Consider the following 14714-nt stretch of genomic DNA (forward strand, 5'->3'; position numbering starts at 1 on the left):
CATTTGTTTTTTTTTTAATTATACCTTTTTCATTGTGTAATTTTATAATTTCATACTTTCATATTTTGTATAGAGACAGAACAAATCGATTTTTAATATTTACACATATATCGAGAAAAAGATAATTAAAAAATAATTTTGTCAAATGATAATATCTTTACGATATATTATTAAAAGTAATAATAAATTTCTTATAAAATTTAAATCAATATATATATATATATATATATATATAATATACGTTCAAATTAAATAATTTTATATAAAATATCAAATAATATGAAAGATAAATTATCCATGAAAATTTAACATTTACTTTTTATTTTCTAAAATTGATCAATAAAATACAAGTATTTAAAAATTTTTTAAATTTATCTAGATAAATTTTTTAGATTTTTATTTTTGCTTCAATACAAAATATATTCATTCATATTGGAAATATTTTCTTGTACATAACATAAAATGAAAATTGAATATTTGATTCATATATAAATCAAATTCAAACATTATACATTGAAATACTAACATTATACATTTTTCCGATTCCAAAATATGATTTAACGTTTGTAGGTATTACAGTCGAAAGAACAACTTCCTATGCCTTTATAATAATGAAATGTACCGACCACAGAGGAATAAAAATATCAATATTCGCGAATAAAACGCTCGAAATACATATTTGTGAATAAATAGTTAATATACTATATTATATAAATATACACATGTAATATAAATGTGTTTTAATACGCGTAATTTTAATCGCAAACAAAATATATAACTCATCTATGTTACGATCTATCTAAACGGCACAACGGTCCAAGCGAAACTGACTCGTAAATTTTCCCTTCCTTATGCAGGTAACTCGACAGATAAGATTAAGCATCTTTGATAACATCTGTGGATTTCAAATAAATATAACATAGAATGCTTTAAAATTTTTTCTTTAACTTTGTTGCGAAATCAAATTTTTATTTGTTTAAATTCATTATTTTTAAAATTTCTATTTCTAAAGAATGTAATATTTATATTTCTTACATTAAAATCTAAGATACATTTGTTTTGAAGGAAAATTTTAAAAGAGAAATAATTAAAGTATATTCAATTGTTGTATAGTTATGATTATTTATAATATTATGATTATAGTGAAATAAAGAAAACTAATAATAAAAAAAAGATAGAGATAGAATAAAAATATTGCAATCAGCGCCATTTCTAGAATATCGCAAATTAAACACATAAAGAAAGGATAAAAATAGAATAAGAATTAGCTGCTAGCGCCATCTCTTGAGTCTAAAAGATATTTCTTCCAAGAATCATCTTTAAAACTATTTAAGAGATGGCGTCAATTTTTACTCTTTCTCGCCTTTAAGAGGCAAGCATTTCTTTGATAGTCGAAAGATGACACTATTCTTCTCAATTCTTACTCTATCTTTATCCTATTTCTATTATTTTTTATTCTTTCTTTGTTTAATTTGTGTCTTTCTTTGTTTAACACTCTAAAGATGGTGTTGATTTTACAATTTTTTGTTTATTTTTGTTTTTTTCTCATTATTTGCTCTACTTGCTCTGCAAAATTTATGCACGAAAGAGGCAGTTCTAATAATTAATTTTGTTGTTTTTTTGATTAAAAATCTTAAAAATCTTAATGTTAAAAATCTTCAATTGTCATATACGAATTTTTTATATAGATATATAATTAACATTTGCAATGTTTATAATAATGTTTAGTAATATGTATAAATAAATTTAGCATTAATTAATAACATTATATTTAAATTTAAATTTAAATTAAAAAAAAAATCTTTCAAATTCACATTATTTTCATTACATTGTAATAAAAAATATAAACATAATTTTTAATTTACAAATTCATGAATTACTCATAATCCTTTTAATGTAACAATTAAAAATTTTTTATTTAACTTGTTAATTTGATTTATTTTTAATAAAATAATTTAGAAATTTGTAGATTTTTATACTTAATTTCGTGTCTCTAACGATTGACAGAAATTTATAATTTTTAATAGATAATGGATCAAAATATTAAAATAGAACGAGAATAATCAAATAAATTTAATTGTCAGAACCACTTAAGATTACAGCGACGAATAATTATGCAAACAAGTAATATTCAAGATTTCTCCGCAGTAAAGAACATTAACAATAAACTGACTGTCTTTTATTTTACACAAAATTATACCCTACCATCAATATACCGCTGGAGGCGTAACACGACAGATCAAAATTACCAGTTACGCACTTACACGCTTTGAAGAACGTATTCAAACGTACAGATGAAACAAAATGATATTGATATTAAATACTTAATGTATAATACTTGCAATTATGCATTTTTGAAAATATAACTAATTTCTTTTTCTCCACTTAATAAATATACATAATTAATATTTTCATATTCCATCTTCTCAAACGATTTTTGTTTCACAGAAAAATAGAATATATATGTAATAAATAGAAAAAGTTTAAATAGCACATTAGTTTACTTTTTAAAGAAAACTTTATTATCTGGCGTCAAGTACGTAATGATAAAAAATTGAAACAGTGTTATCGCAATTTTAAAAGGAGCAAAGATAAGACAACTATTGAATAAGAAATTCACTTTAAAACAATTGTCAACGAATTATTTTCTGTTGTAACACAAAATATTAATTTAAGATTTAGTCAGAATCTTAAGATACACTTAAATTAAGATATCTGCCAGGTTTTGTCGAAACAACCGTGCTATTACTTCACCACTAATGAACGATTAGATGTAAAGTGGAATATATATACTCTATGTAAATAATTGCAATTTTCTACTTATTCGCAACACTTTAAAACATACATCGTCGAATGATTTCGAATTACTATTGAAAAAAATTTTTATTGAAATAAAATTTTTAAAATATAAAAAAATAGAAAGTAGAAAAAGAGGGAAAAAATTCAATGTTGGAAATGTTTACGATTAAATTTTGCATAGAGAAGTTACGCGTTTACAGGAATATCCTACTATAATACAATGTCCCCGCCGATTGATCAGGGACACCCGATATATAAAAGCAGACCAGTCGGTTAGCGAAGCACAGTGTAGTCCGATGGGATAGGTATAACAACACAACATAACCGAATCTCTGGTCTAGTGGCGTGTAAGATCTCGACTCGACGGTAGAGAACGTGTCGAATTAAAACGACACGGCGGCGTCGCAATGCTGAATTAACCGTGTCCTAAAACACAACGTAATTTCTCCTTTTTGCGATCGTTGGACAATTAACAATCGATTTCACCAGTTTTTACGTGCCTGTGATGCGAAAATTCGGCTCGACCAAATTTTTAATCTAACGACAGCAAAGGTGAGTGATGCATCCTTGAATTTTGCAACTCGAAATGTGTGAAAATTTAAACTTTTTCCCTCGATCGAAGAGAAATCGAAATCTTCGATATTTGTAATACATTAACGTCAAATGTTAAAATTAACCGTGAGAGAAAACGATTTAATAATAAGGTTAAGTATCTATACGTACCTGTTAGCTTCGAATAAAAGAACAACTGTTTGGCATGTAACGATGTCACTGTTCTTTCACAAGCACGTGCTTCTTTTGTTCTGGATCCAATAAGTCGATAAGTTATAAATTTTTGTGCAAAGTTCAACAGAGAAGTAATTATTTCTTTGCGACATTTTTCCGGAAAAATACGATCAAATTTGAAAAATTATTCTTCTAATTATTTTTCCAATTAATGAAAAACTACGAAGTAAAATAATCGATCGCAAAAAAAACATTCTCGCCAAAAATTTTATTTTTCTTTTATTTTATACAATCGAAAATTAATCTTTCCTTTTGTAAATATATAATTGTTTTTATTATTTGTTATTTGTCTTAAATTTAATTAACATTACATCAATCTCTTTCTTCATTATAAATATCTTTGACGTTAAAAAATTAGAAATATTTGATAAACGATAACATTTCAAATATTAGCAAATTTTATACATCATTTTATCAATTGATAGGGACAATCATAAAGCATCACAGCGCAAAATGACCTTTTTTTAAGAATTATTAAAAAATAAAATCTCATTGCGTACTCGTCGAGCGTATCGTGTTTAATTTCAATGAAAGAAGAAAACATCGTGGAAATGAAAGCTAGAAATATAAAAAGCTTCGATAAAATCATTTTCTCATGAGTCGTGGAATTCTTCAAAATAACATGTTATTTGAAATAATATTTTATTCGTTTAGAGATATATCTAGGATATATGAAGATAAGATCCTATCGAAATATGGAAACTAGCGATTCGACGATAGAAAATTCATAGATATTTGCAAACCATGAGAATATTCCGTGGCACTATCGACATGGTGGTGTGTGCGAAAATATCATTCCCATCGTAACAGATAACAGTAATCGTTAAATTCTCGTAATGTCTATTCGAAGAATTAGGGACAGCACCGATGCTGTACATGTGCGACACGAGGAAACGATTTGATGCTTTGGGAAGGGAAGTCTGCTCTCGTAGGAGGGCACCGTGCCAGGAAGCCGATATTGCTATGAACGAGACCCTACGGTACACACCAGTTACACCTATTTTTATATTAGGTTAACGATTCACCGTGTATTAGATTCAACAATTCCAACACGAAACTGGAAATAATCTTATTTTCGATAAATAATGAATAGATCGATCAAAGCTGAAAGAATATGAAATCTTTTTATTCGATTAAGACAGCGGTTTATCTCTCGCAAGTTTACCTTCATATTTTTTCTCGTTACATCTCATTATAATATCTCATTATAATACGTAACCAATTTTACATCTTTTCATGGATTATAAATAACAAGTTGAAAATGCTTCTCTTCCTCGTACGCTCATTTGTTCCGTTACTATACTTTTCCTATCTATCTTTTACGCCGATGAAGATTAAGTCGCATCGTTTTGTTATCACTTAAATAAAAATAATTTTTCAACGCTGAATATTTAACAATCGTTAATATAATTGCCGCATAAGTTTTATCTTCTTTTATCCTATGCCTTATACCGTGGTGACCGTGAAGTCATATTGTAGGAATTTTTATTATTACAAGCATATAATTATTAAATATTGATTAATAACGCATTTCAATAATCCATTATCAATATACAGTGTGTTTATCTCGTTGGTGAGATCCCCTTTGACCATCGTGCATTCTTAATACATACATATATAAACAAATAATAAGAGGAAAAATTAAAATGATTTGAAACATCGTATCTGCGCAACAAAAATTTATCATCTATCATTTTTATCATTTTCATCTAAACCTTTTTGATATTTAATGACGAAATATCAATAAAATTTCGTTGCGATCACGAAAATATTCTCAACGATGCTAATCTTTATCTTATTCGAAATAAACAAAAATACTTATCAATGAATTTTTAATATTTCATCCTCTCTTTCGTTTCAGAATAATCAGCAGGAAAAATGTGGTGTCTAGTTTTCCTTTCAATCAGCGCGGTGATGGGCGGAGAATTGGGTTCGGAATTCGACTATCCTGAAACACCGAATATAGAATATTCGCCTTTACCCCAGGAAGAAGAAGCACCGTCGCCTCTTCCCGGAATGCTTTATCCACGAGAAAGTGAATCGCGAGAAGTAATCCTTCGAATCTTTCCGTTGCTTTATCACCACGAGTCTTTTTATAAAATATTTATTTATTAAATATCACAATTTATTAAAAATCACAATTATTCAAATAAAAATAATAATTGCAATTTTCATAATGATAATAATAATAGAAAATTTAACAATTTTCAAAATCGTTTATTTAATCATTAAATTAATGAATCAACTTTTTTTCGTTAAGGTGAAATCATTGGACGGTATGTGGGATTTTGTGACTTCTCCATCGGGAGACACGCTTAAGGGTTATAAAGAAGCATGGTTTGCAGACGAATTATCAAAGGTATTGTAAAATCGATCGTATTAATTCCGATTATTATCGCTAGTGAAAATGAATAAAGATATTAAAAAATTGAATTTAAAGTGTGACACAAGTGATAACGCGTCCCACTTATCAAAGTTGTTCTCGTTGCACAAAGATATTGAAATTAAGGCTTCGTGAATATTAATTTTCGTCAACAATGATTCACCGACGCGAAGTGGACCACTCGTTGTCTCGTAGGTAGGAAAAGTGATGCAAATGCCTGTTCCCTCGTCGTATAACGACATCACAACATCCAGCGAATTGAGGGATCACTTGGGCGCCGTTTGGTATCAACGAACCTTCTTCGTGCCCTCCTCTTGGCGAGAGCAAAGAGTCTTCGTCAGATTTGGCTCCGTGCATTACCTCGCGCAAGTGGTAATTATTTTATATTTAATAAATATCTTCCCAATCATTTGTCGTGATTTTTTTTTAGCGATTATCAATATGCATGTTCAAATATATTATTATTAAAAATATTATTTAAATTTGCAAAAAAAAAAAAATTACATTACCAAATTTTAAGCAGGGTTTTTCGCACAGATGTAAAGTGATATATGGATAATACGTTATTTCCGAAATAATTTCCTCGCAAATTTCATCGTCGAGATTGGCAATTAACACTTTCATTACTTGTCATCGAATGATTCTTCAAATGTGCAAAAGTAAATAAAAATCTTCGAGTCAGATCGATTAACGAGCGATAGAAGCATTTCGTTTTAATACGATGTCGAGCGAATATTAAAGAAGAAAATTAAGATCGTTTAAATGTTTCTCTTTACACATAAGTACTCCCTTTCACGTTATAGTGGATAAACAATGACTTTGTAACTAACCATGAAATCGGTCATCTTCCATTCGAAGCCGAGATATCTTCGTATTTGATTTACGGCGGTAAAAATCGCATAACAGTTGCAGTTGATAATACTTTGCTTCAAACCAGTGTCCCGCAAGGAAAAATTGTCGAAACTGCTGTCGATAATGGAACGATAAACGTGCAAACTTACACTTTTGACTTTTTCAACTATGCTGGCATACACAGGTGAGAATATTCATATTTTTTCCTTTTTATAATATTCAAATTACTCGTGTAAATTATTTAACGATGTTATTTAAAAAAAAAACAAAACAAAAGGACAAAAGAAGTCGCTTGAAATAACGGAATAATTTACCTACAATGAAGAGGATACGCGAGTGACTTCACCAGCTTTCACGCGGCGAGATATTAGATAAGATAAAAATGTTAATGCAACTCTTTTTTAAATTTCAGGCCCGTTTTGTTATATACGAAACCGCGCGTCTATATCGAAGATATAAGCGTAAGAACGGGACTGATCGGCGATATCGGTGTCGTAAAGTATATAATTGAGCCAGCAGGTTTGTACGAGCACGAAATCCCTATTTGTAGAGTAAGCTTACTCGACGCCAAGGATAATTTAGCCGTGCAAGAACCTGCTTACGGATTTTCCGGCACTCTGAAAGTACCATTCCCCAATCTTTGGTGGCCTAGGGGTATGAATTCTAATCCTGGATATCTTTACACGTTAAAGGTACGTATCTTTCTGTTTCCTTTTCCATTTCCTCCCACTTTTTCACGATCAAGAATCAATTCGAGAGAGAGAGAGAAAAAAAATTGCTTCGGGAAAATATACATATATTTTTTTTCCAAAAGAATAATCGAAATATCTATTCTCATTTTAATTTTAAGATTAATTGTCATCCGTCGTATAATATCCCAGATTTCTTTCTTTTCTACGCGATGTTTATGAAACGTGTGAATCTCGATCGATCATCGTGAGAATCGTAATGAACTACATAACGCGTTGTAATTTTAAGGTTACGTTATCGGTGGTAAATGGAAGCAAGGTGGACGTGTACAGACTTCCAATTGGTATCAGGACATTGACGTGGACAAATACGAGTTTGCTGCTTAACGATAAACCTGTGTACATGCGAGGATTCGGTAAACACGAGGACTCGATACTAAGAGGACGGGGTCTGGATTTAGTGACCGTTGCCAGAGACCACGAGTTGCTTCAATGGATCGGTGCTAATGCTTATAGGACAAGTCACTATCCTTACAGTGACGAAGTACTCGATTTGGCGGATCGGTAAATATTACATTTCACATATCTTGATGTAAGATGTTAAAGATCGAAATAAATTACACTTGTTAATTCGATCTTCCAACTGTAACGTATCTCTTGTTTTACCTCTTTTTTAAAGGTTAGGTTTTCTCATTATCGACGAATGTCCTTCGGTGGATACCGAGAATTTTTCACCGATGCTTCTTTCCCGTCATAAAGATTCATTATCGGAGCTTATAAGGAGAGATAAGAATCGGCCTTCGGTAATCATGTGGTCAATCGCTAATGAACCAAGGACGCAACTTCCAGAAGCCGGCGAATACTTTAAACAAGTTGCTCATCATACGAAAGCGCTCGACCCTACCAGGCCAATAACCATTGCCATGGCTCGAACAGTTCAGGTTACTCGCATAAACGAATCGTTTATATACAAATTATCGTTATGTTCCTTCACACATTCCGAGATAACAATATTCAATTGTTAATCAAGTTGAAATCAACGATCGTATCGAAAAGTGATTATTTTCCAATTACGAGCATCGATCGAAAAAAATTTTCTGATAAAAATTGTATTACTTTGTAGGAAGATAAAGCTGGTGAATATCTTGATATAATTAGTTTCAATCGTTATAACGCTTGGTATCATAATCCGGGCCGCCTCGATTCAATAACGAATCGAGTTATAGCCGAAGCTGAAGCATGGCATAGAAAATATAACAAGCCTGTTCTTATGACCGAGTATGGAGCTGATACTATGCCTGGATTGCACGAAGTAAGCTATCGTGTAATTATATGGATAAATAAATATAATAAAATGAAGAAAGAATTGAATTTTATACGAGTTGAATTATACGTCGAAAATGACACGTGTAAACTGGAATTTTAATTTATCGAAAAATATTTTTAGTTGCCCGAATATATATGGAGCGAAGAGTATCAGATAAATGTATTATCTAAACATTTTCAAGCATTCGACCAATTGAGAAACGAGGGATTTTTTATTGGTGAATTTATTTGGAATTTTGCTGATTTTCGAACAGCTCAGAGTAAGCAACAAAAATTATAAATATCGACAAAATAAAAATGATCGAGTGTAATAATTATATTAATAATTTATATTTATAGCATATATCAGAGTAGGTGGTAATAAAAAAGGTATATTCACAAGAGATAGACAACCAAAAATGGCGGCTTATCATCTTCGAAAAAGATATTATTCTCTTCAAAAAGAATTGGATGGTATAGAATTACCAACGGATTTTGAAGATTATATTTCTCTTCATTATTCTTTTCATTCAAAAAAGCTATAATAAAATATTTTATTAATATTTTGCTACTTTTGTTTCAATCATTTTTTCAAGAAAAATTTATTGTTATTTGTTTATAGATAAATATTGTAAAAAAATTGTATGCTTGTTTTTTTTTCTCTTTTATTATGCAATCTTTATTTTTATGAAAATATTGCCATTTTTAATCAATCGACATCAGATGTATATAAATTATTATCGATGTATTTTTATATCTGTAAAAATTACGTTAAATTTTTTATAAAAAATTTTTATAAAAAAAATTTCACCTTTATTTCGTTTGTTTTTATAACAATTTTAAAACTTGATCAATTAAATTAAAAAAATTATATTATAATTAAATAAATAAAATGAAAAAAAAATATATTTCATCATATATGTGTATACATATTTATATACATATATTTATCGTACGATTTATATATATATATATATGTATATATAATAACTTTTAATCTAATATAACGTATAGATCTATATACATCAACGTGATTCATCGTCACTAATTTGAGGTTCAACAACTTTCAAACATGCATCTGCCATTTCTACAAATATTGGTTCAGTCATAGCTAAAGCAATGGCTTTTGTTGGATTCTTATCAATTAAAATACCACGCATTATATTTCGAACATGTGGATTTTTTAAGCATTCTATTAATTCTTTACTATGACGCAATTGTTTCAATTTTTCAACCGAAACTGTATCCTCCGTTGGAAATTCATATTCATTCTCGCTATCTTTTACATCTTCTTTATTTTCCTGAATCTGGAATGGTTGACAATTATTTTCTTTATGCTTCTTACAGCAACCTACGGAACAACTAATACACATAATAATAATTAATAAAATAATTAACATTAGAAAATTATTTTTCATTATTTTTCTATATTTATATTTATATTAGCATCTTGATAATTTTAATGCTTAATTAAAAGAATTTCTTTATTGTTATAATATTATATAATTTTATTTTTATATTTTAATAGCTTTAATATTGAATTATTGCAATTTACATGAATTAATTACACAAACATGTATATATATAACATTTAATACTTGGTATTTTAATATAATTATTATATTATAATATAATTATAACAAAAATATATCTCATTAATAAAGTGATTTGAAAAAACACTAATTTAAAATGGATAAATAAAATAAATAATTAAAAAATAAAATAGTATTCATAACAGATTGTTGTTTATGTATCGTATGAATAAATTGTATTATGTTATGTTTTTAAATTATATAATATTTAATTATACGACATATTATTGATAAAAATTATTTCAATTAGGACATTTCAACATATTTATTCATACTGTTAAAATTTATTATATGTCAAAATTTATAACTCAAATGTGACAATTATAAAGATAACCTCTAAATATACTTACTACGGTTCTTTACACACAGGGCACTTATATAAACATTCCGTTTTTTCACATATGCAACAAACTTTTGCCATAATAATCCAACGTTATGAACAATTATTTCAATAAGTAAAATTAATTTTTTATTGCTGATTTTATATATAATTTTTATTCTTACTCTATACTGTTTATATTTGATCACATAACTACACAACTTTGGTTATATTTGATCACATGACTTGATTCTTAAGGAAAAGCGTGTGTTTTTGAATAAAAAATATACAATATAAAATAGTAAGTAACAATTTAGATATATGCATTATAAATATCAATCTTTTTCAATTTTCATCAGCGAAATATTATTTCTATGCGAATTTTATTATAAAGATTAGTATGAAATATTTATTATTATCATGTATCTTATTTAACGATAATTTTTCTTATAAATTGCTAAAAAATTATTTCAATTTAAATCTGATATTAATTTGATATTAATCAAATATATGTTTTATTTAAAATAAGATATAATATTGAATAAAATTAAAATTTATAAAAAAAAGCACTTATTTATTATTATTTATTTAAAAGAAATTTAATCGTGGTTAAAAGAAGGAAATAGTTTAAAATATATCTATCACAAATTTATAAAATAAAATACAAATCATATAACATATAATTCAACGTATTTAAAAACGTGTATTTATTCTAAAACATTATAAAATTTATAACAAATAGAATATTAGAATATAGAATAAATAATTTCTTAATTTTTAAAGAATTAAATTCGTTTTTGTAGTTTTGTATATTTACCATCTTTTTATTACCTAGTATTTGATGTCAAATAAAATTAAAATTCTTATCACGATTCGTAACTATTTTCACGAAGAAAAATTGAGATAGAATTTGAACGCGATATTAATATTTACAGCATCGTTACAAGTGAACAATTTCTTTAGCATCTAAATAGCTTGATTTTAAACACGTAATTGTGTTATAATATAAAATATTCTATTATATAAATTACATGTCGTATCAAACAAATATGAAATATAAGATTAATATTAATAATCCGATAGAATAAATTTCATTTCTTCATTTTACAATATTTTTATTTCATTGGAATAATAAGAACAATAAGAATCGTTTATTTAAAAGTTTTTTTATTAATTTGTTCTTTTATTTTTACATACGTATAATTTTATTTAAGAGGTTTGAAGAATTTTTAAAAAAATTTCTTAATTTTTTTCTTTTTCCTTGCTTAAATTGTTTCGAGAGAATTAATCATATAACGCATAACAAATTTAATCAAATATTCAAACATTATATCAACTTTGAATACATACTTTAAATTTTATCACTGTATTTCATCTCAATCTCTCCACTTTCATATCGTTTCATGTTTCGAATGAAAAGTCCTAGTTACGAGTGTGAAATTTTTGACTCCGCTCCATAGCACAACAAATGCGAATGGACTTTCTTCCTCGCAAACGATCGCATGTCCTGGCATTACTCGTGCCAAGGTCATTGATTCCTCGAACAGTTCCGGCTTAGTTTCTGGGCCAGGTTAACCGACCTAGCAGTGCTACCAACGTCGACCGGAATACCATGACCAACCGTGACACATCTTGATACGAGATACGAATGCTCCGACAATCGAATAGTCGGATAACCGGACAGAATCGGATCGATAACGAATCTCACACAATTCTATTTTTCGATCTGCACATGTTTGCAAGTATTTCCCTATGTCATCATTCTTTTATTATTTATATTATTGTAAATTTGCGAATCCTTTTTCTAGTATAATTAAGATATTTTCTTTCTTATTATATTTAACATCAATAATTATTCTACTATAATTATTCGTTTTTTGAAACATTCTATCATGTTTTTTAGAATACTTAAACGCTTTTTATAACGATTTTTTTACTACTTTAAATTTAATAATTTAAATAAAGAATATATATACGTTGAATTCGTATATAAATTAAAAAATTCATATGCAATTGAAAACTTGATACAATATATTGTTTTAATTAATTCCGCTGTACAGATCTATCTATTCATAATTATATAATATCTTATCAACAATTTGTATGATATTAATCTAATCATTTTTTATATCTGATTTATTTCTGCTTTATTTCAACATATCATAAGTCGAAATTAAATAATTTTTCACTCATAAATATTGAGATGCAAAACATTCAAATAGTAACAAGTAATATTTTAAATTGGAATAACAATAATATTTTTTTTTAATATTTACGTAATATATAATCTCGTTACAAAATGATCTATGTTATTAAATTATCATCATCAAATTTGTTGTTATTGTAAAAAATGATTTTTAATTTATCATTTACATTTTAAAATTGTTTCAGAAAATTTTGATTTCCTATTAAAATAAGAATATATGTTATAGAAAAGAAGAAACACGATAGAAAATATATTGTAAATTTTTTTTTAATAAATAAATATCGTGACACCGTGACGACTTATCAATTTTATGTATCTAACTTTATAATTATAATTATATAACTAACATAAATATTTAATAATGTTATAATAAATTATACTTAAACGATAACACAACAAACGATAATTTTTGCTTGTTCGATATCTAAATTTTTCGATAATATTGCTATAATATGGATAATGTTCTCATTGGTGACGCTGTTTGACCTGTCGACTCGACAGGTCGAATGACGTCAGATATTGCACAAAGTTAGATGACGAACCACGACGATGATCGCGTATGATGACGTTAGCGGGCACAACAAGGCAAGACAATGCAAGATAAGACAAGACGAGGCGAAGCAAAGCAGACAAAGTGAGGCGAGGCAAGACAAGGCAGGGCAAAGCAAGGTAAGACAAGGCAACGGCAGCCTCAAGAGGAGGAAGAAATAGCAGGAATCTTGTTTCGTTGGCTTCTGGTTGGCCAGTTCTTTCCAGTACTTCGTAACGTCAACTTCGCAGTCAACGTGCTATTCGTGTCAGAGATGGAGACACCATATCCATTCGCGACTTCCTCTTTGTAAATCGTTCAAAGGGAATGACAGTGGCCCACTTGCCGGTTTCAAGTGCACCATGTTCGAAAACAATTTTACGCGGTTATGTTCATTTACTTACCTTTGTGTTCGTATCTTCGTTTCACGTGATCAAGTCGACTCAACTGTATATTTATTACACGGTTGTATATCTAATTGTTAGTTTTAATAATTAGACAAATCAAAAAGGAGTACAAAATTTCAGTTGCATCATTAATCGGATCTTATGCATTCACGTGGCTAAATCTTCTGTGATATATGTTATTCAGATAAGTATATTTAACAAATTTTGCACACTTCCCGATTATATTCAATTTTTTCGCAAGACAAGTTCTTTGTCACGAATTTTTACGAATATATTACAAAGATAAAGACTCGTTTCACTCGGAATATTACATATTACCTATGACACGTGTGTTTGAAGTATATGTACAAACGTCCGCACCAATTTACTCGACTTATTATCGTGACGCGCCAGATTTAGCAGAACACTTGTTTCAATAAAGTATACGTCACTCGGTAGGTAATTCTAATTTTTACGCTGACGTTATTTAAAACCGTCTCGTGCACGTTTGTTTCCTCGTATAAACGATGCTGTTTCTATCCATCGGATCGCTCCTTGATTCATCGTGAGATTTCGATCGTTTTTTCTTTTTTTAATATATAGGGATTCTCACGTAGGATTGCAACGTAATCGAAATTTGTGTCAGCTGCTTTTGTCGACACGTTCTACTTCAGCTTTTCTACTCCGATCCTTTCCGTATCCGGGCTATGAAAGTCGATTATATCCGTTTCACGATGAATCTTTGAATTTTTGATGTTTCGTAACAAAAAAAAAAAAAGAACAGACCGGATACGGAAAAAGATGTAGACGTAAAAAAATAAATACTTTCAAAGTTATCAACTCGGAATAAAAAATGTAAATTTTTCTA

General features: G+C 28.3%; 2 protein-coding genes across 3 annotated transcripts; one reads left to right on the forward strand and one right to left on the reverse strand.

Moving 5' to 3' along the window:
* The first annotated feature begins 2608 nt into the window (after positions 1-2608).
* On the forward strand, positions 2609-9415 carry LOC108000031 (beta-glucuronidase). 2 transcript variants are annotated; one of them, XM_017060159.3, is made up of 11 exons: positions 2609-3351; positions 5447-5634; positions 5846-5944; positions 6164-6340; positions 6772-7004; positions 7233-7512; positions 7799-8073; positions 8189-8450; positions 8633-8821; positions 8957-9095; positions 9175-9415. In XM_017060159.3, the coding sequence occupies exons 2-11, from the start codon at positions 5464-5466 to the stop codon at positions 9357-9359; spliced, it is 2010 nt and encodes a 669-aa protein (XP_016915648.2). In that variant the 5' UTR covers positions 2609-3351; positions 5447-5463; the 3' UTR covers positions 9360-9415. The 2 variants fall into 2 exon arrangements, with proteins under 2 accessions (XP_016915648.2, XP_061935010.1); XM_062079026.1 differs by lacking the exon at positions 2609-3351 and adding an exon at positions 4353-4565.
* A 424-nt stretch (positions 9416-9839) lies between these two features.
* On the reverse strand, positions 9840-10827 carry LOC108000030 (zinc finger HIT domain-containing protein 3). The gene is made up of 2 exons (XM_017060158.3): positions 10757-10827; positions 9840-10176 (listed from the first exon to the last, which is right to left on the reverse strand). Exons 1-2 carry the CDS (start codon positions 10825-10827, stop codon positions 9840-9842), a joined length of 408 nt encoding a protein of 135 aa, XP_016915647.1.
* Positions 10828-14714: the final 3887 nt, after the last annotated feature.

Source organism: Apis cerana, linkage group LG8, assembly GCF_029169275.1.
Source record: "Apis cerana isolate GH-2021 linkage group LG8, AcerK_1.0, whole genome shotgun sequence".
NCBI classification, from domain to species: Eukaryota; Metazoa; Arthropoda; class Insecta; order Hymenoptera; family Apidae; genus Apis; species Apis cerana.

Coding starts and splice junctions, on each gene's coding strand:
- LOC108000031 (XM_017060159.3), top strand. CDS start 5,464: ATGTGGTGTCTAGTTTTCCTTTCAATCAGCGCGGTGATGGGCGGAGAA. Junction 8,451..8,632: donor CCATGGCTCGAACAGTTCAG/GTTACTCGCATA, acceptor ATTACTTTGTAG/GAAGATAAAGCTGGTGAATA. Junction 8,822..8,956: donor CTATGCCTGGATTGCACGAA/GTAAGCTATCGT, acceptor AAATATTTTTAG/TTGCCCGAATATATATGGAG.
- LOC108000030 (XM_017060158.3), bottom strand. CDS start 10,827: ATGGCAAAAGTTTGTTGCATATGTGAAAAAACGGAATGTTTATATAAG. Junction 10,177..10,756: donor CCTGTGTGTAAAGAACCGTA/GTAAGTATATTT, acceptor TATGTGTATTAG/TTGTTCCGTAGGTTGCTGTA.